Source organism: Amblyomma americanum, chromosome 7 (assembly GCF_052857255.1).
Source record: "Amblyomma americanum isolate KBUSLIRL-KWMA chromosome 7, ASM5285725v1, whole genome shotgun sequence".
Taxonomy (NCBI): domain Eukaryota; kingdom Metazoa; phylum Arthropoda; class Arachnida; order Ixodida; family Ixodidae; genus Amblyomma; species Amblyomma americanum.
In genome coordinates, this window is record NC_135503.1 from 487,565 (window position 1) to 508,535 (window position 20,971).

At 46.1% G+C, this 20,971-nt stretch overlaps 2 protein-coding genes and 1 pseudogene across 2 annotated transcripts in view; 1 reads left to right on the forward strand and 2 right to left on the reverse strand.

The window, feature by feature from the left end:
* The window catches only part of Patronin (calmodulin-regulated spectrin-associated protein patronin), a 147,950-nt gene extending 143,889 nt beyond the window's left edge, over window positions 1-4,061 (reverse strand). The window contains 1 exon segment of the mRNA XM_077630731.1: window positions 3,603-4,061. Within this exon segment, the coding sequence (XP_077486857.1) occupies window positions 3,603-3,668 (66 nt within the window). The 5' untranslated portion in view covers window positions 3,669-4,061.
* Window positions 137-1,887, reverse strand: LOC144099522 (uncharacterized; annotated as a pseudogene).
* Window positions 4,062-4,235: 174 nt separating the features above from the next.
* Window positions 4,236-14,039, forward strand: LOC144098239 (stromal cell-derived factor 2-like). Its single transcript, XM_077630732.1, has 6 exons — window positions 4,236-4,418; window positions 6,901-7,007; window positions 7,066-7,148; window positions 8,190-8,329; window positions 8,427-8,508; window positions 12,684-14,039. Exons 1-6 carry the CDS (start codon window positions 4,277-4,279, stop codon window positions 12,853-12,855), a joined length of 726 nt encoding a protein of 241 aa, XP_077486858.1. The 5' UTR covers window positions 4,236-4,276; the 3' UTR covers window positions 12,856-14,039.
* Window positions 14,040-20,971: the final 6,932 nt, after the last annotated feature.

Sequence of the window (20,971 nt, forward strand, 5' to 3'; positions counted from 1 at the left end):
CAAACCAACAAACAACGAGAGCAAAAGGCAATATCTAAGCGAGACTTAAGAACTCCAGGTAGGTGAACATATCAACACGTGCCGAGGTTTGATAAAAACTTGGTCAGGAATGGAAGCAGGCTCCAGCTTTTTTGGGGCAGGCATGGGAGCAGAAAAAATATTTTGGAGCAGCAAAAGTCCCATTTTGGAGCAGGTTTGGAGCAATTTGTAGGCTATTTCGGAGCACTTTTGGGGCGGGCTGGCGACATTAAATGCGACTGAGAGCAATTTTGTTCGCAACTAGTCCAAAACGCAAAAACTTCTCGAAAACCAACATCTCGTCATAGAAAACATGCAGGAGAGGATGCTTGCTTTGGAACAGCGTTTGAAATCTGTCACATATCTGAGCAGCGTTTTGACGGAAAAACAACTTTGCTCGCAGTGTGTTGTCACAAAATGTAGATGACAGACAACCGTGCCTCATAGATGAACACCTTGGCTGTCCAGCTTTGGGGAAGAATGCCGTGAGGGCATCATACGACTTTAGCACTCGCTCAACAGTAGGAAGCAGTGTCAGCCATCTGCTGTTCCCGTGCCGCAAAAACTCTAGTTGGGGCAGCCCTAGATCATTCAGCAGCTCCTTCATGTCCGCATGCCTCATGGCAAACTTGAAACAATAGTGGATATCAGTTACAAGCAACTCCACTTCCGCGCAGAACATATCTAGCCCAGCAGCAAAAGAGTTGTGAACTTTGTGGAGGCCGCACTCACTGATGTCAACCATGTCAGGGCTCACTTCCTTCCTTAGCCTTCGCTTAAGGCTTTTCATATTGTTAGGGCAGTCAATGCAAAAACATGTGTTCTTGCGAACGTCACTGAGGGCATCCTCAATGCAGGAAAGCAGCTCATCAGCGGTCACATGGCCCAAATGAAAGGACTGGAGATGCTCCATAACCACAGTTAGCACAGTAGTAGCAGACAAGCACGTCCAGCTGCTGCACCTTGGCCTCAGGGATTGGGCTCTCATCAATCGTGATGGTGTAAAACGTGTCGGGCATGTCAAGCTCCTGAACTCAAAATATGGCCCCCGGGCCATCAGAAATAATGTACGAATTGTCAGTTGATGATGATGATACTGGCTATCCCTTTGTATCGGGAGATCAACGGTACTAAAAACCGGATCAAGCCAAGAAGGTAAAAAAAAGAACAAAAATTAAAGAATAAAAACACCTAGCACACGCTCATGGCACGTTTTGGTCCCCTGAGCCTTCAAGGAGCGTGACCGTGTCGTGTGCGCCACCAATGTTCCAAACGTCGCTTGGTTCGCTCAACCAGCTTCCATTGCGGTGGCTCTTCGGGTCGGCGAAAACCGAGTGCCATCGCTAGTGCCCAGAGGCTGTTGGATCCGCTGATCGCGTCTGGTGGCATGGGGCCTACTGAGGAATTGTCCTGTGCATCCGAAACCGACGGGTGTAGGCCTGCACATTCCAACACGATGTGCTCGATGGTCTCATCAGCGCCTCCGCAAAGTTCACACATCGTGCTCATACCCTCCGTGTACTTTGTTCGAAGACATCGGGTGCGAAGCACACCGCTCCTAGCTTCGCACAACAGTCCACTGCCCCTAGTGTTGTCATATAGGGGCTCTTTTTCGACCTTCGATTTCCCTTGTTGGTAAACAGCCAGGGCTGGCTTCTCGCGGGCCGTCTGCTGCCAACGACGCTGCTCCTCGCATCGCACTTATTCTCGGATCTTTTGCCGTCCGTTGGGCTGGAAACTTGAAGTAAGTGGGGAGGGTACCACTCCGTATTTATCCGCCAGACTCTTGGTGCGACGGGCCCACTTGGTGTTGACACACCTCAGGTGGACATACTTGAACACTTCCCGCGCCCAGCGGCCGTCCTGCATTTTGCTAAGACGGCGCTCGTAGCTCAGTTTCGAAACGATCACCCAGTGTTGCCCAACCGACAACAACATTCGGCTAAATTTGAGTCTGTATACTTGCAATGGGCATAGATTGCCGTTTAGGCGCAGCAGATCAAATTCGCACAGCACAGCGCAATTGGCGCAGCACTTCCAGCCCTGCTTGGTAAAATGCACATTCACATGGGCTGGCAAAAACACATAACATGAAAAAACAGAGGAGCAAAAAAGATAACAATGAAAAGAAACAAGTGAGAAGGGAATAAAAACTGTGTAAAGGGTTGCAAAAACAAGATAAAAATCACATTACAAAATCTAAGAGCAAACTAAAATAAGGAGCAGCGACAGGGCTAAGAGGCTAGATGTAACCATCCAAAAAGGATCACTGATTTTTAGAAAGATGAATGGAACGCGGGCTAATGCACTTGTCTTTTCTTTTATCAATAAAAAAAAGGCCTCAACTTGGCTAGAAACTTGGGGCAGCAGTTTTGGCAACTGATATATATATATAGCACAAAAAAAATTACGCTGGTGATACTGTTAACCAAAAAAATAGAAACGAAAACTGCAATACAATATAAACACACAAATAAGTCCAATGCTTAATTGCCATGCACTGCCAACTAGATTTGTTGGCAGTAGAGAAGGCCCACACTTTCCGCCCTCCCTGGGGCAAAGAAATGAGCCCAGCAGGTTAGTTTTCGGTTACGACATACGGTTCACCTTCCACGCCACCCATCAATAGTTGTGAAAGCACTACTGTACTACGTTGGGCAGCTGAAAAGTATACGTACAGGGCTACTCGCGTCAGCAGGTGCGACGAAGGAGTCGCAGCGGGCAGGGCTCGGTGGAAGCTTCGCATCCTGCCAGGCGAATGGTTTATGTCACACACTCTGCTTTCAAAACGTGGACAGACCGCAGTGCTTCGAAACAACGTCATGCGGACAAGCGACAAAACAAGCCAACGATCTTTGATACCAAATCCCGCTTCTTTTTTCGATGAGCATTGACTCAATGAGGATCGAAAGTGCCCGTGTGACAGGGGTATAAGGCTGCTTGGTGCTAGCAAGCACAAGCCGCATCGCCCGAATGATTACCCCTTCTCATCGGGAGAAATGAAAGTTTCATCGGAAGAGAGCCAGGGCTGTTGGCTTCCGACTGCGCGGAGGCCGAACTTCTTTTTGTTTTGTTTTTTTCTGAGGCCACTTGGATAGACGTGGCCAGGATCATACGGAAAGGCTGCTAGTCCCCAGCCGACGCGGTCCGCGACCCTGTTTTCTCTTTACGGTCACAACGCGGCGGACGCGCAGAGGCGTCAAAAAAATGACTTATGTGCGGAGGGGGCCACCCACAGAGCCCCCACCCCCTCCGTCCTTCATTTACCATCATGCCCGATGGTGTGTGACATCTTAGCGCTGAGATGGCCACCGTCTTTCGGGGCACCGATGCAATGAGGCCTCAAAGCCGCAGGCTGCTCCCACGAACGGGCGAGTAATGTCCAAATAAGGACCGCATCGTCGAATGTAGGCCGCCACTGACCCGTGGACGTGTTCACTCGCACGAGGCTACGTGCGCCAATGTCGAACGAACTTGTTCCACCGTTTAAAAAGCTGTCAAAAGTGTACGAAGCGGGCACGACAATGAAACGTGCCGCTGGCGAGAGACTAGCGGCACTGGGGACCAGTCTCCGGAGCCCATACCTTGGTGAAGTCGTACTCTTCGATCGGCGTAAGCTCCAAACCGTCGAGGTCGTAGTCTTCGTCCATGGTGTTCCGTGCGGACAGGCGGGATCGAGACGGGCCGTTGTCGAGGATGCCAAGTGGTCCTCACGTGCGTGGTCGTCGAGTTGCTGCCGTGGCTGAAGAAGCAAGGCCTAGCATCACTGACTCGGGGGCCGTCAGTCGCCGTCGGCACCGTGCTGCTTGGGTGCAGCCGCCGCACACCTCGCCCTGACAAGTCCCACACGCGCTTCCATCGCCCTCTCGGCAGACGCGTCCATGGATAACGCTGCTTCACTGCGCTCACAGAAACCGTACCGGACCATTGTGCATTTTGAAGGGTGCAAAATAAAAATCGCCCCCTGCCACCGCCAACGACTGCACCAACAACACGCCCCGAGAGCGGGCGCGCAAAACAGCAAAACAAAACAAATTCAAACTAATGGCTCCAATGTGGCCAGGCAATCGCCCAAACAACTATGCAACCACCAAACTCGAACAAAAATGCTTTAACAAAAATATTAATTTTGTCGTTCTATGGAAGCAAAGATGTGCCATTAAAAACCATTTAAAAAAGAACAGTATTCGGTTGAAAAAGTTTTTATTCGACTCACGTTGCCACTAGCATTTCTAGGATACGATGACGTGTGTTAGGGATGGCTACTGGTGCTACGATGGCAACACGGAGGTGGACGCCGGCTGCGTTTTCTGCTTTTCGCACAATGTGTTCATTGTGTTGGTGCAAAGTGTCACTGTTATTTCTTATCTTGGTCCACTTGGGAACATTAGCTTGTGCTGGTGAGTGAGCTAAACATATAACTTTTGTCAAAACATCCTCGCTTAGTCAAAAAAAAAAAAAAAGAGCTTGTCGTGCTCGCCAACTTCCGTAGTTCCATTTAAAGAACAGTATTCGGTGGAAGCATTTCGACTCACGTTCCCACCAACTTACGATGACGTGTGCTTATTAAGTGTGTTAGACTTTTTTTTTTCTTTGTGCTCGTCCCTTGTTTCAACTATGCATCTTCCTATCATTACTCCTTCCGCATTTGAGCCTTGTAAGTAGGTACTGCATACCTAGTACACAGACATGTATATGGGTACCAGTTCATAGCAGTGCAGCAGTCAGTGAAGTTGCTTATCGCCTACTTGTCTAGTTGAGCTAGAGGCTCCGTGCAGTGGCACGTAATTCTGCAACCCTAGACTCTAACCTCGCGTCGATGAGTAAGGGCTTGTAGAGAGTGTTTCTCTGTGTGAGAATTGTCTTCGTCAGTTACAGCTTGACCGTCTGTGTGACTCAACTTGTAACGCAGTTTGCCCTTGTACATACTGTAAATATATTCTCTCTTTGACCTTCATCTGCACATCTCCCTTCATCACTGCCGAACAACAACGTTTGGAAGGGTCTGCACCCTTCCGAAGAACCCAACGGACCATCAAAAAATTACCAAAGGCGTCCCTCAATGGCCCCGTGCTACCTATCCTCCCTGCTACAGCGCACATCACAGCAGCGAGGTTTCGGAGATTCAGTTTGTTAAGCATGACAACTGGATCTTTTTTAAGGTCTGATTACGTGTATCTCAGGTATTCTTGGAGCAGGAAATTGTCATTCACGGCAGCTTGAAGCCTGTCTAAGACAGCAAGGCTGCGCTGCCGGATCCCAGCCCTAAATTTTTATTTGCACAGGTCTGGCTTGGCGCTTTCTCCCATCTGCGCATTTGGTGGTGAACAGGAGTGAATAGACCATTTCTTGTTTTGTCGCCGCTTCACCATGATTAGAAGGCGGTTTTTAGAGAAGCCATTGCAACAGCTTGGCCTTAGTTTGAGCAGCCCGATCATATTGTCATTTGGTGCCACCATACTTGGGTACAGCCACAGGTCTGTTTTTACCGCAATTCAAAATTTCTTACTGGAATCTAATCGACAGCCTTGCTAACATTTTTTTTTATCACTCGGCTACAAATTCCACAATGGGCACCGTCTGTGTGTTATGCATTTCTCGTTTTATTTTGGTGTTTCTTCTTTTCGTTTACTTCTCTCTTCCCCAGCATTAATTTTATTTTCGTCCATGAAAAAATTCATCTGAAAAACTCTCTGTGCAACCCAATTCTTGGCTGATCTGCCTGTGTGTGCTTGTGCCATTGTAAGAGGATAAAACAACAACGTAGTGCTCTAGAATACTGGTGCAGAGCTTCGCCCTCAGTGGACAGGAGCCTTTTTCTGACGCTAACAGCTACAATAACTGAGCTTGGTACGCGCATGATTGGTTTGAGACAGGATTGATAAAGTTTCCATGGCAACGGCATTCTTCGCGAAGTTGAAAACGTTTTGAGCAGCAGCCTGTTGTAATGTCTGCCTTCCATCTTGTGACACAGTAGCGAATTTAATTTATTGCAAGGTATTCCTTGTGTGAAGTGATGTGCTGCACTTTGCTGCTCCGGTCCAGGCTGAACAAAAATCGCTGTCAGTTGCGTCCTCATGGAGCAGTGACTGTCACTTAAGTTTCCTAATAACAACAAACCAAAGCTGACAAAGTAAAACCACTCAGCAGGAAATATTTGTGTTTTGGTATGATATGCACTGGCACATGTGCCCACAAACTTTCCGGAATGTGAAAATTACAAAAACAGCTTAATTGCTTGGCAGTCTGAGCATGCAGTCGCAAACTGAAGAGTGGTTTGCATTGCCCTGAGCGACCTGCACCATAGGAAATTAAAGATTTTTCATGTTTCTGGTCTTCCAAAAACTTTTGTGGGCACCTGGAACTTAATGGCACAAATATTGCTTTGTCTGGGTGGAGCGGTAGGCATTCTGAAAAAAAGATTAGCCACTCCGAGTTATGGGCAGAAAGAACAGCAGCTGCCCGTTAATCCTGTCACAGCGAACCTAACTGCTTTAGATGCAAAGACTATCAAAAACTAACCATTGTACACTGTAATGTTATGAAGTGGTGCTAGTCTGATGAAAACCTGATAGGACACTTGACACCAAGGTACAGCGTTCTATTAGAAGGCTTCTAGGGGTTAGTCTGAGAAGGAATGAGGGGTCTGGTATGGATGGAAGTGCAATGACAGTAAATGCTGCATTTGGGCGGAACTCTAGTAGCCATCATATTGTTCCATCTGGATGGAAGGCTAGTTAAAGAAATTAAGGGGGCTTTTAATACTTGTGAGCATTGTCCGGAAGCCATATGCCTTTGCAAGTTTCTAGGATATGAAGTCAACTCTGAAAAGAATAAAATTTCATTTATTGATGCATGTTGTGCTGCTTTTTATACCCTTAGACCTGCAGTACGTCACGTGTGGCTCTGTACTGAAGCTGGAAAACGTGCAGAACCAAGTACGCCTCCACTCCCACGACATAAAGTACGGCTCTGGCAGCGGCCAGCAGGTGGGTTGCGCCCTCTCTGCATCATCTGTCAGTCTACCACTCGTTCTCCTTTTTGCAGTCGGTCACGGGGACCCTCGACAGGGAAGACAACAACAGCCACTGGGTTGTCAAGGGTAAGCGGGAAAAGGCTTGCCAGCGTGGGTGAGTGGCACAGAAGTGCCTTTGGAACATTCGCGTTTCTCTGCTACGTAACCCGGCTGCAAGATTCGCTGCAGAAAACAGAACAGTGAATGTATCACTGTTCTGCGAGCACATATCACCTGTGGCAGTTGTGTGTACTGGCCTTATTATGTTACAACTCACAGTAGCCGAAACCCTAGAAGAAAAAATGGCTGTGGTTTAGCTGTGGGTAAACCTGGAGTGACGCGTTAGATACAGCTCGCCGAGTGAAACTTGCTCAGTCCAATTGCAAAGTCAGTCTTTCGCCGCTCCGTTTCGCTGGTTGAACTTCTTCATCTTCATCCCTGGATGTGGATTCACTCTCTCTCTCCCCCTACTCGGTTTTGCCACCGCACAGCCGGCAGCTGTTCCGCACCAAGTGACCAGTCACAGCACCGCCACAGGGCTCAAGGGCGGCCACACAGCTCAAAGGGTGCCACAGTGAAGGCTCGAAATGCTAGCGTAATGTAGCTATTGCTACAAAACAGTAGTACAATAAATCATTTGAAGCACAGAGGGGCATATCTGTCATTTGCAAAGCCCTGTGCACCGTTAATGCCAAAAAAACATCTGCCCATGAGCGCTAAGTGCAAGCGTGGCAATCTTTTATTTGGTGCTAATGTAAAACCTTGCTAGCCGCCGTGGTGGCCCAGTAATTATGGTGCTTAATTGCTGACCTGAAGGGTTCGATCCCGGCCGCGGCTATTGCATTTCAGTGGAGACAAAATGTTAGAGGCCCGTGAACTGTTCAATGTCGGTGCAAGCTAAAGAACCCCAGGTGGTCGGTCGGAATTATCCGGAGCCCTCCACTGTGGCGTCCATCAGCCTGTGTTGCTTTGGGATGTTAAGCCTGATTCAGGATGTGTTTTGGCCCACACCATGCAGTGTTGAGAGAAGAGCGCAGTCTCCCAAGACAGTCTTGCATCAGGATGCTGTTCATGACCAAGTGGAGTGCTTTGTAGTTCTGCATGCTGAACAGGCTCACCTTAGTAATTTCGCTTGACCTTGGCGACTTCACTGCAGGGATCCTATCCCTTGTGGATCACTGGTGAGGCTGGAGCACTTGGTGACACGCAAGAACTTGCACAGCCACCACTTTGTGTCCCCCCTTTCCAATAATCAGGAAATAAGTGCCTTTGGAGACGGAGGAGAGGGTGACACCGGTGAGCGGATGTTATGCATCAGATAGCATGCATTTCTGACAGATTGTTATGCAGGCCTGCTCATTTGAAATGCACCGAGCATCCATTGTGTGTGCAGGTGACAACTGGACGGTGGTCTGCAGCTCAGACTTCTGGGAGAGAGGTGCTTCGGTGCGCTTCAAGCACATAGATACTGATGCGTGAGTGTTTGCACCAAACTGATAGCCCTTACCTTCTTCCACCTGGTAACACAAGAAGTTATGGTGATCAGCAGCAGCTTTCCAATTGTGCTCTTGCAGATAGACACAGTTAATCCATCCCTCTCACTGATACCATCCAGATGTGCTGACATGGGCAGGGTCTTGTGTTGACATGTTTAAGAGTATTTGCTCTTTAAAGGGGGTGGGGGTACCAAATTTTTCACTGTATTCAGAATGGTTTGTGAAACGTTAGTAAACATAGGTCACCACATGAAATTTTCGTGTCCTGTAAGTTAATTTTCTTCCCAGTGCAGTTTTCTTCATTTCAGCAGCCAAACGGTGACTGCAATGTCACCAGTAGGGTTGAGGTCATGCGAGGCACATAAAAGAAGTACGGGACAATCAAGCATCTGATGCCGCTGTTCTTCGAAAGCAGTCGGATCTACCCTCAATGATTTCTTTGATGCTTTTACTCTACACTGAGGCGACACAATTTTTCTGGGTGGTGGTGGACAGCAGCGACGAGGGTGGGAAAGTGGTGCTTCTGGAGGGCAGCTGACTGTCCTACTTCTTTAAATTCGATTTTGCTGTTACTCCTAAAGGGGGGACGCAGCTTTCAGACAAAAATTTTAGAAAATCGAATTTTAAAAAACAGATTTGGTATTTGTAATGTTTATCACCTCCAGAAACAGCTCATAAGTGACTTTAAAAAATTCTTTTGTGCCCATAGGTAGCAAAAAACTGGCTGAAATCTCAGCGAAAATGACCAATTTTCAAGCGCTTGGCTTTTGCATTGCTGCTCGCAGCAAGATTCATGTGTCTGCAAGACCCCCACATCCAAAGACACTGGAAATTACTGTCCTGCAGCATTTTAATGGACATGAACTGCTTGTAGAACTTTAATTCCAGTTTTTTTTTTTTTTTCCGGACTGCTCTGCTTGCAGAAAGCATAGCACGACAACAGCCTCGCGAACTTTCATGCGGTTTGTTGCATTGTGTTCCTTTAAATTCTTTATGCAGTGACAATCCTATATTTTTCAATTACCTTCTCATCTTATAATTCCATTACTACTTTGTCATGTCAGTAATGAGTGCATTATGCAAGTGTGCATATAACATTCTGTGCAGAAAAATGCCAGGCTACTAAAAACATTTGGAGAATGTCACTGCATCAACTGTAAGAGTGAATGCAGACTCCTACCATGTTTTGCTGTCACGACAGGCTTTCTGCATGTTTGGTATACTATTGAAGCTCATAAAAATTTGTAATGTCAAAAATGTTTCAGTGAACTTTGCATTTAAGCATCCAATAGGCATGCCACATTTGATTGCTCTACTAAAAAAAAAAATTTTTTAATTCCACCTCCGAAACCTGCATCCCCCCCTTAATGAGCTAGCATTTAGGCTGTAGTCTCACAAAACTTACGGCATCTCCATAACGAAATTTCCTGATTATTCAGTTCCCTGACAATATCATCAGGTCACATGTCCCTAATTGACCAACCAGAGAGAACCACAAAATTTAAAATTCTTCATGAAATTCACTGATTGGTCGATGGAGGTCGTATGGCCTTGTGACGTTATCACAACCTGCCCATCATTGCCAAATTCAGTGCCCTTGCCACGTGTCCACCGTTGCACTGCGCATGAGCCTTACGGGAGCTCGAGGAGAGCAACCTGGGTCTTACAAGCCCCACGGGTGGCTGTGTTTGAAACAGCCACCTGACTGGGCAGTTGCATATCACTGCACCACTACGCCAGTAGAGGACTCGCCATGATCTGTCAATGCGATTGAGAGCGTCGTGGCATCATCAGTACCGCGTGACCACCACTGCACCAATCATTGGGCACCACCAAGGTTGAAAATATGAGGACACCCAAAATTTGGCCCACCCTCAAAAATTCTTAAGGACTGGAGTATTTTTGCAGGTGCTGCATAGTTTTACAAGCAAAGAAGAGAAGCCAGGAAAGTCGTTCAACATGGTTCATTGCACTTAACCACGTTGAACGTCTTTCTTGGCTTTTCTTATCTTGTAGAACTGCAGCGCATACAATGTACTCCAGTGTTAAACCAACTAGCCCAAACACAAACTGTACTCAATGTTATTCCTAAGGAGCCCCAGAATTTAGGAAGTAGGCCATCCCCAGAAGATGAATTAAGGTGAATTAGTGGGTTGGATTAGTATAATCCCATGTGGTAATCCAGTGGAAGGCACTTGAACATTCTAGGAGGCGGTGACTCACGCATGCCGTATAAATAAGAGCACTGGAACCTTTTCCAATTGGAGTGTTGCCGGGGAAATCACAAGAGGAACATTGGACACTTATTGTAGACACCACAGCAAGCAGCCTAAATGCTATCACATTTTATTTTTTAAGAGCGCAGGCCCCCAAGTTTTCTTCTTTTGTTCTGCGTGGAGGGTGTAAGTGGGATGGTGGCACTTCTGGGGGATGAAAGTTGGCTGCCCCTAGCTATGGAGGGAACGGTTGCTATTAGGTGGTGCTTCTGGAGGATGGAGGCTTCACTTCAACAAAGGAATCTGGTGTTTGTTGAAGTGGTGAGAGTGTGTCAACAGCTTTTTGTTGGCACACTCTGTTCTGGCCCCGAGGGCAGGGTGGAAAATGACAAAGCAGCAGTCAGTCTCATAAACTAGGGGGTGTGCAAATAGTACTTTTTTCAAACTGGATCGAATGTGAATAGTTTGGCTAAAAACCGAATTGAATGCAAATCGAATAGTGAAAGTACCAAATCGAATACAAGTAGAATATTTTTACGAATATTCACTGCTTGTGCGAATATCCAATGTGCACTAGTGAGAAACAGCAGAGCGCTGCTTTTGCAGTTGTTAAAAGACGCAACACTGATCTGCACTTGTGGGATCACAACAGTATTAACTTTATCATTGTCATTTTATGCTCATAGGAAAAGTACCTTTTGCTGTTAATAACGGAACGCCACATTTCAGTGCATGAAATGGGCGAGAGCTGCACAGTCGGGCATAAAGGCTGGGTTTGCTGAACCTGCCTGGGCCTTGTATGAGGATTAAGAACATCACGGCACTGAAACCTCCATCTCGCACGCCAATTATTCGAACGAAAACTTGAGGACATATTCGATTCATTTTGGATAAGTTTGAGCATACACTATTTGATCCTTTGAATAAGAATAATTGAATAGAGGGATATTTTATTCATTATTCAAAATTTCCTATATTTGCACACATATAACAAAAACCCCTTTCTCCTTGTCATATACACCAGTGACTTCGGGAGTTCCCCAGGGCAAAACTGTTCACGTCACCGTTACAAGAAAATGCGCTTGCCATCCATATAGGTATAGAATTAGTGACATTACCTCAGGCACAAGTAAGGAATTTAAATATCTGGGAGTCTTTTTTACATCTGATTTACGGTGGAACAGACACGTTAACTATATTGGAAACAGGGCGGCATCAGTTTTGGGTTTCTTGAGGAGGAATTTCAGTCATCTTCCAAGTAACTTAAAAACCCAGCTCTACTTCAGTCCAGTCATGTTCGACCAGTACTTGAGTATGCGTGTTTGTTGGGATCCTCACACAGCTGAGCTTGTAGACAAATTAGAAAAAATCCTGAACAGGGCAGTCAGATCTGTTCTTGGAAATTACAGCCGGAAACTTAGCATGACAGAAAGCAAACACGAAGTTCAATGGCAAGAGCTAAAGGATCGTAAAAGAAATTCTAGATTAAAATTTTTTCATAGCATTTATTACTCTTAAAACAGGCATCAACCGCGAAAAATATATCCAGGCACCAAATTATATATCGAAGCGACTGGACCACGATTTGAAGGTCAGGGAATTTTCTTGTAGGGGTGACGTCTTGCGTTACTCTTTTTTTGTTAGAACTGTACGAGAATGGAACAGTTTGCCATCAAGCACTGTGTATATTTCGGTGAACAATGCTTTTTACCATGCGTTGAGATAATATGTAAAGTGACGGTAAACGTTTGTAGCCCCCCGGTGTAATGCCCTACGGACGATGCAGGTATCCAATAAATAAAAACGAAATTTGTGTTTTTCGCTCTGGTTACTGCATGAGACTATTCAGCAGGCACCAGCGAGCCCAAATTCCTTGCTTAGATAAGTAGGCACATGCATTTCAGGCTTGCCAACTGCCCTGTTCGGGTGCTATTGCAGGTGGCTCTGCTCATCTGGCCAGACTTACGGACGGCCCATCGGAGGCCAATTGGAGATCTGTGGCCTGAGCTACCCCGACAGCTCATGCCACTGGAAGGCTGCCGAGGGCATCTACATCAAGCCAATGGCAGATATGACTGCTGGCCGGCTACATGACCACTCCGAGCTATGAATCCGCGATGCATCATCACATTCACCGCATCAGCACGTCTCACGACTGCAGCTGTGGCTATAGCCAGAGCTACTTAATCACGCCAGTTGTCAGATGCCTTCACGTTTCAAAAACGGCCACTCCTGACTAGTGCGAGGTTTGTGGTTGCAGCGCTTGGCACGCCACCTTAGGGAAAGTGGAAATGCTACGGGGCAGTAGTGCACCTCTGCTGGCTGTGCAACACAGGTGTGCACTGGCTGTATGCGTGTGTGGCTGCTGCCAGGGCTGCAAAGGGCAGCCATCGCAGTATAAATGGTCAGCAAGGACAAATTGAAGTGGACCTGTCATTAGGGTACCCTATCCTAATCACCAAAAACTGAGTTCGGACCAAAAAACTAAGTACAGGTGTCGACACCAGTTTTTTTATAGGCTATGCTAAATCGCCATTCACTTCAAACGGTATAATTGACTGGCAAGAACATGTTTAAATTCAGTTTTCTTGCTGGTAAGTGCATCTCTTGCTGCTGGACAAATATTAACATATCCAGAAAGGGCCAGAAAATCCATTTTCGCTGAGGACACTAATTGGATGAGTTTGTCCCGCAGCAGCAGCTAGCCACTGTCAAGGAACAACTCGTACCACATCATTGCTCACTCTTCTGACTTCATTAGATTGGTCAACCTCTTCTTAAATAATTTAGCCATCCCTTTCTTTTGAACATCATTACATTCCCCTTTTATGACCTGAGGCAATAAATATCACATTAAAAAGAAACGCATCGAAAGAACTTCTGCTGCACAGAAAACATCTTGCACAACTCCCACTGCTGCCATGCTTCCAAATCCTGCCTCTCAAGAGGCATGGTGGTTGCCATTGCCTTGTTGCACTCTACATTGTTTATTTCTTTTGTGCTTACCACTAAAAATAGTGCATATCTGCATACACAATAGAAAGACAAGTAAAGCCATGCAAAGTTTATTTTTTTGTCAACACGGTCTTTCTTTGCAGTTTCATGCTGATTTCTGCTCAGACTGTAATAGCGTATATCAGCATGCACAAGAAAGACAAGTAAATCCATTCAAAGTTTATTTTTTGTCAACACGGTGGCCTTTCTTTGCAGTTTCATGCGGATTTCTGCTCGGACAGTTTGCCTTCACTTTCTGTCCTTCAGTTATGCAATGGAATAAAGTCATCCTGAGCCTCATGCTCCGCTTAATTATTCTTCGCTGATGCAAAATAACCACTACTTTAAAAGTCCCTTTGGCCTTGGTCTGACAGCTTTGTGAAAATGTGATAGCAAATGTGAAAAAATGGACATTATGCAATTCCACTCTTAGAAGAATGCAACTTGCAGTCATTAAGCAACAAACAAGCGCTGACAACAGCTGTATCAGTGAACTTGAAAAATGAAGACTGTCTAGAGCAGAACATCTGCATAGCCCTCTGCTTTGGGGATTGTCAGTTATTCAGTGTCTTGGTTGCAAATTCAGTTTGTTTGTTCGGGGCATTCTCCTAGTCACGGCTGTAGGCGTTCACACTAGTGTCTGTGAAAAGCCATAACTTGAATTACATTCTTACCCACTTTCCGTACTCAAGCCTAATAAATGGAAAAGTGAGCAGAGGGAAATTTTGTTCTGTCCCTTACTTTTGGTATAATTACCAGCACGCCTGATTTTATTACACCTAGCTACATCACACTGACTGCATAGCTGGCCCATACAGAAGCATCTCAAAGGACCATGAAACAATGTGTATAACCAGAAATTCAAACAAAAAATGAACAAAATCCATATGCTGAGGCATGGGAAATACATTTGCACAAATGTATTTACGGCTGACGGGATTTATTTAGGGCCAAGCACCGTACTCCATGACTGGCTGTCATGGCATCGATAATACAGATGTGTTGGTTACCCGCCACCAATCGATACTTGTGGTGTGTACTGCACAAGTGGCAATTGCAGCGCCGGCGCTTCTGTTGCGGTCACTGTTCCTGTGTTCGTACCATATGTACGGGCACAAGAGAGATTTCATTTTGAGAAACAGCGCAGGGGACGCGGTACAAGAAAGACGACAGGACAAGCGCCGAGTCCTTCTTCATTCTTGTGTCCTGCCCTTTGCGCTGTTTCTCAAAATGAACTCAAACCAACTAGCCCGGCTGTCTACTCTTGTGCACACGAGAGAGCTCACAATCCACTTCAGCCAGGGAATTTTGCAAATTTGTATCATACTGAAACTCCTATCGCCTGTGATCATATAAGTGAGATCTTACTGTATTTTGTTGGGTGAGTAGTGTAGTGCCCGTTAGCAAGTCAGACAACTGCATATGAAAAAGTTTAAAATCTAATACGCACAAACTGCAGTACACCAATGGTGGATTACTTTATAGCAGGTGCTTTGAAACTGCAGCAAGAAGGTATTGGCGCTAGCGGTATGCGAGGGGGAGCTTATTAACACACAATTGGCAGTTCTTGTCGAAAGGGGCTTCTTCATACATGTCAAATGGGGATGTAAGTCGCACAAATCTGAACGGTGGGCAATGTAAAAAAGACAGCCAGTCCAACCACGACAGTTATCTCGTGCAGTACGGCTGCATTTCGTCTTTCTCAAGTTCATCTTCCAGGGCAACATTAGGCATGTCCATCATGGTTCACTACACTGGCCCCGGGAACGAATAGGAGCCACCCTGGCAACCTAAGGCGAGGGCAAGAGGAGCGGGTCGTAGTGGGTCTTGAGATGGCTGTGCACAGTTTTAAAACCACCATGACTCAAGCAACGCAAGTCTAAGGAGTGTGTGAGCGGCTACACGATGTAATTTACAGGGGATGTCTTCTCGACGACACAATATGGACCATGATATTCACTGCAAAATTTCAAAGGCAGTCCCAATGTAGTTGATGGGACACAGCCAAGTTAATGAACCAGTGGAGCAAACGTGCGGCGTCTGGTCTTTACCATGTCGATGTTTTTGACGGCCTTTGGATTCCGAGGCAAAAATTGAAGCGGACACTCAAGCTTCACAAGTTGATGTCCATATACGCAGAATTGGTCATCCTCAACTATAGATTCATATGTCCCTGGGAGTCCTCATACCACTCCTAGCGCAATGATGCAGCAGTTAAGGGATGTGCCACTGCCTTGCGATAGCAGGTGCTGCCACCGGCGGGCCCTGCACGACCCAAGTTCTTCTTCCCGAGCAACCTCTCGCGATCATCCATTAATTCAACTGCCAGTGTTGTTTTCTCACAATCCAGTGGGCAGGTTGTGATGACCGCACAAGACCCTGATTGGTCTTCAATGACTGCAGTATGTTTTAAATAAATAAATAGATCATGTGACCTAGCTTGCGCACCTATGATTGCTTCTCCGGGGGCGGCTGCCTGGGCCACCCTACGCCACAGTATCGCTCACAACGCCGACACCAGATTTTCTGCGTAACTGGGCCGTCAACGCTGTCGCGTTAAAAGAACAGGCCAGCTCGTGACATTTCTCGGCATGCTTCGCTACTTTCGAATAGGGTGCGTATTCAGAGGCGTCAAGAATGTGAAGAAAAGAGTTGGGGGAGCTGAAAGAACTTCAAGCCATGCTGAAAAGCATTGGGCAGAGCCCCGCAGTCCTCCGATTGTTATAGGCCGGATCCCACTATCAATATGCAGGCGCCAATGCCATGTAGCTGATCTGCGCCTATTCATGCCTCGCGATACCGGAGCCGGTCTGGAAATGTGCGACCGGCTCCGGCATACACGCTCGCAGCAGCAGGAAAAAACGGGAAATTCTGGTGGTTGATTTCATGGCCCAGTCAAAAAAAAAGCTTTGGGAATTCTAACTGGAACCAACTTATTTTTGGACACCATTGGAACCACTTGATGCAGCGATGGCGTAGAGGTAGAGCATCCGCCTCGCGTGCAAGAAGACTGGGATTCGAATCCTGGTGCCGTGCAATTCTCCACCGGGTTTCAAGAAAAAAAAAAAACGCGTGTCGATGGAATTGCATAACCAGGCCTGGAGTGCGGCCTGATCTTGGTGACCAGAACTGACAATGCACTCTCTCACCAGAGCAGGATTTGGCCACCCTGGTGTAGTACTTGGCCACAACCTTCTATGATCAAACCAATTAACCCTCGGCCCTCAGTCCCCAGCGGCTGCGGAGCAACTGACCACGGCGGCGGTCAGACCTGTGACGCAGCGGAGGGTGCTAAGAATCTCTGGCTCCGAACAGGCCGCCACTGGAATCTGAACCTGGCAACGTTTAACGCTAGAACTTTATCTAGTGAGGCTAGCCTAGCAGTGCTGTTAGAGGAACTAGCGGGAATTAAATGGGATGTGATAGGCCTTAGCGAAGTTAGGAGGACAGGTGAGGCGTATACAGTACTAAAGGACGGACACACACTGTGCTATCGCGGATTAGAGGATAGACGAGAACTAGGTGTGGGATTCCTCATTAATAAGGATATATATAGCTGGCAATGTAGAGGAGCTCTATAGTATTAACGAGAGGGTAGCAGCTATAGTAATTAGGCTGAATAGGAGGTACAAGCTGAAATTGATGCAGGCCTACGCACCCACATCCGGCCATGATAACCAGACCGTTGAAAGTTTCTATGAGGACGTAGAATCGGCAATGAATAAAGTAAAATCACATTACACTGTACTAATGGGCGACTTCAATGCGAAGGTGGGCAAGAAGCAGGCCGACAACCACGCGGTAGTTGACTACGGGATAGCTCTAGAAATAGCAGGGAAGAGTTATTAGTCGAATTTGCAGATAGAAATAATTTACGGATTATGAATACCTTCTTCCGCAAACGAGAATACAGGAAGTGGACCTGGAAGAGCCCCAATGGTGAGACTAAAAATGAAATCGACTTCATACTATGCGCTAAACCTGGGATCGTTCAGAATGTGGCCGTCCTCGGAAAGGTGCGTTATAGCGACCACAGAATGATAAGGTCTCGAATTAGCTTAGACTTGAAGAGGGAATGGAAGAAGCTAGTAAGTCCATTAACGAGTTAGCCGTAAGGGGGAAAGTAGTTTAGGATAGCGCTGCAAAACATATTCAGCTTTAACTGAGGAAGACGATCTTGATGTTCATACAATGAACGATAATCTCGCAGCCATCATTACGGAGTGCGCAGTAGAAGTAGGCGGTAGGACAGTTCGACAGAATACCGGAAAGCTATCTCAGGTGACGAAAGATCTGATTAAGAAGCGCTAAAGCTAGAGGGCGTCAAACCTTACCGCCAGAATAGAACTGACAGAGTTATCGAAGTTAATAAATAAGCGCAAGGTAGCCGACATAAGGAAGTTTAATATGGAGAGAATCGAGCATGCTCTAAAGAACGGAGGTAGCCTAAAAGCGGTGAAGAGGAAACTAGGCAGAGGTAAAAACCAGATGTATGCATTAAGAGACAAGCAGGGCAATGTCATTAGCAATATGGATAAGATAGTTAACGCAGCTGAAGAGTTCTACACAGACCTGCACAGTAGCCAATGTAAACAGAGCGTTAATGAGAAAGACAGCAGTGCACAGCAATGCGTCATCCCACTAGTAACGAAAGATGAAGTAAAGAAAGCCTTAGAAGCAATGAAAAGGGGAAAAGCAGCTGGGGAGGATCAGGTAACAGCAGATCTGTTGAAGGATGGAGGGGACATCGTGCTAGAAAAACTAGCCACCCTGTATACGCAATGCCTCATGACCTCGACTGTATCAGAAGCTTGGTAGAATGCAAACATTATCTTAATTCATAAGAAGGGAGACGCCAAGGATTTGAAAAATTACAGGCCGATCAGCTTACTATCCGTTACCTACAAAGTATTTACTAAGGTAATCGCTAATAGAGTCAGGGCAACGTTAGACTTTAATCAACCAAATGATCAGGCTGGTTTTCGTAAAGGATATTCCACAATAGATCATATTCACACTATCAATCAGGGACCGGTGATGAGAAATGCGCAGAATATAACCAACCTCTATATATAGCTTTCATTGATTACGAGAAAGCATTCGACTCAGTGCAAACCTCAGCAGTCATACAGGCATTGCATAATCGGGGGGTAGAAGAGCCTTATGTCAAAACGCTGGAAGATATAGCAACTGCACAGCTACTATAGTCCTCCATAAAGTCAACAATAAAATTCCAATAAGGAAGGGCGTCAGGCAAGGAGACACGATCTCGCCAATGCTGCTCACCGCATGTTTACAGGAGGTATTCCAAGACCTGAATTGGGAACAGTTGGGAATAAGAATGGAGAAGACCTAAATAATCTGCGATTCGCTGACGACATTGCCTTGCTGAGTCACAAAGGAGGTGAACTGCAAATCATGATAATGAGTTAGACAGGCAAAGCAGAACAATGGGTCAAAAAATTAACATGCAGAAAACCAAGGTAATGATCAACAGCCTAGCAAGGGAACAACAGTTCACAATTGGCAGCAAGAGCCTGGAAGTTGTGACGGAATACGTCTACTTCGGGCAGGTAGTGACAGCTGATCCGGATCACGAGAGGGAGATAACTAGAAGGATAAGAATGGGGTGGAGCGCATATGGCAAGTTCTCGCAGATCATGAGTAGCAGTTTACCAATTTCCCTCAAGAGAAAAGTGTACAACAGCTTTATCCTACCGGTACTTACCTACAGGGCAGAAACGTGGAGGCGAACGAAAAGAGTTCAGCTTAAGTTAAGGACGACGCAGTGAGCCGTGGAAAGAAAAATGATAGGTGTAACGGTAAGAGACCGGAAGCGGGCAGAGTGGGTGAGAGAACAAACACGTGTTAATGACATCCTAGTCAAAATCAAGAGAAAGAAATGGGCTTGGGCAGGGAATGTAATGCGAAGGCAAGATAACCGCTGGCCCTTAAGGCCTTAAGGGTAACGGAGTGGATTCCAAGAGAAAGTAAGTGTAGCAGGGAGCGGCAGAAGGTTAGGTGGGCGGATGAGGTTAAAAAGTTTGCAGGCAAAGGGTGGATGCAGCTGGCAAAGGACAGGGTTAATTGGAGAGACATGGGAGAGGCCTTTGCCCTGCAGTGGATGTAGTAAGGCTGATGATGATGATGGAACCACTTGTGTTTAAAACCAATTGGAGCCAGTTGGCTTCACGTCCAATTGGTTTCAACTGGTCTCAATGGTGTCCAAAAATCAACTGGATCCAATTGTTTTTTCCCACGTCTGCAGGGGGCACTGCTTTGTGCTGATTTTTTACAAGGAAATCGAAATCATGTGAATTCCACGGTATTAAAGAAATGAAGCCAAGCACACAAGCCAGCATCACAAGAGACATTATATATCCACAGAACACACTTTTGCTCCCACTTAAATACTCCATCCCAGTCAAAAAACATTGGAACCAGTTGGAATTCCAAATGGTTCCAAGGGGACTCAGCTGGTTCCAGTTCGAATTTTTGTTCCAATTGGACAGTTCAACTGGACCGGCAAGTGGTTACAGTTGGAACTTTCATTCCAATTGGGCAGTCCAGTTGGACCCCTCAATAGTCCTATTAGTTCCATTTGGAATCCTAAATCCCACTGATATGTCCAATTGGCCTCCCAACTGGTTCTTCACATCCATCTGGACCCCCACTTGCATTAGTTGCTGCCAGTTGATTTCCCTCCTGCTGGAGCCAGTGAAGCGCTTGTTAGTTGAGAGTAGTTATTTTTTTAGTCACGCTCGTAGGATGATTGAAATTATGAAAATAACTGGAACAGAAAAAGCTGGTTATATCTTTTTAGACAATCTAATTAGTTCACTGCTCTGTGTTAACAGAAGGCAATTATGTAGGTCGCAGTCAAGGCAATCATCGGATTGACTTTCCAATTAGAAAATTTGTAGTTGCGCATCTGGAACCAGTCAGAATTAATGCCCAATTGGGCATTCCAAATGGCTCACTTGCAATTCCAGTTGGAGCTTGCAAATACACCACTGAAAAATTTCTAATTGTTTAGAAATTTTTCACTTGCACCTTCATGACCAGTTACTTGTTTATCAACTGGCCCAATGGAACCAACTGGCAATTGTTCCATACACCAATACTATACTGGTCACTTTCACACGTCAAATTGACAATTTTTTTTGTTCACTGGTATACCACTTGGAACCCCGGGGATCAATTTGAATGTCCAACTGAAATCTTAACATGTT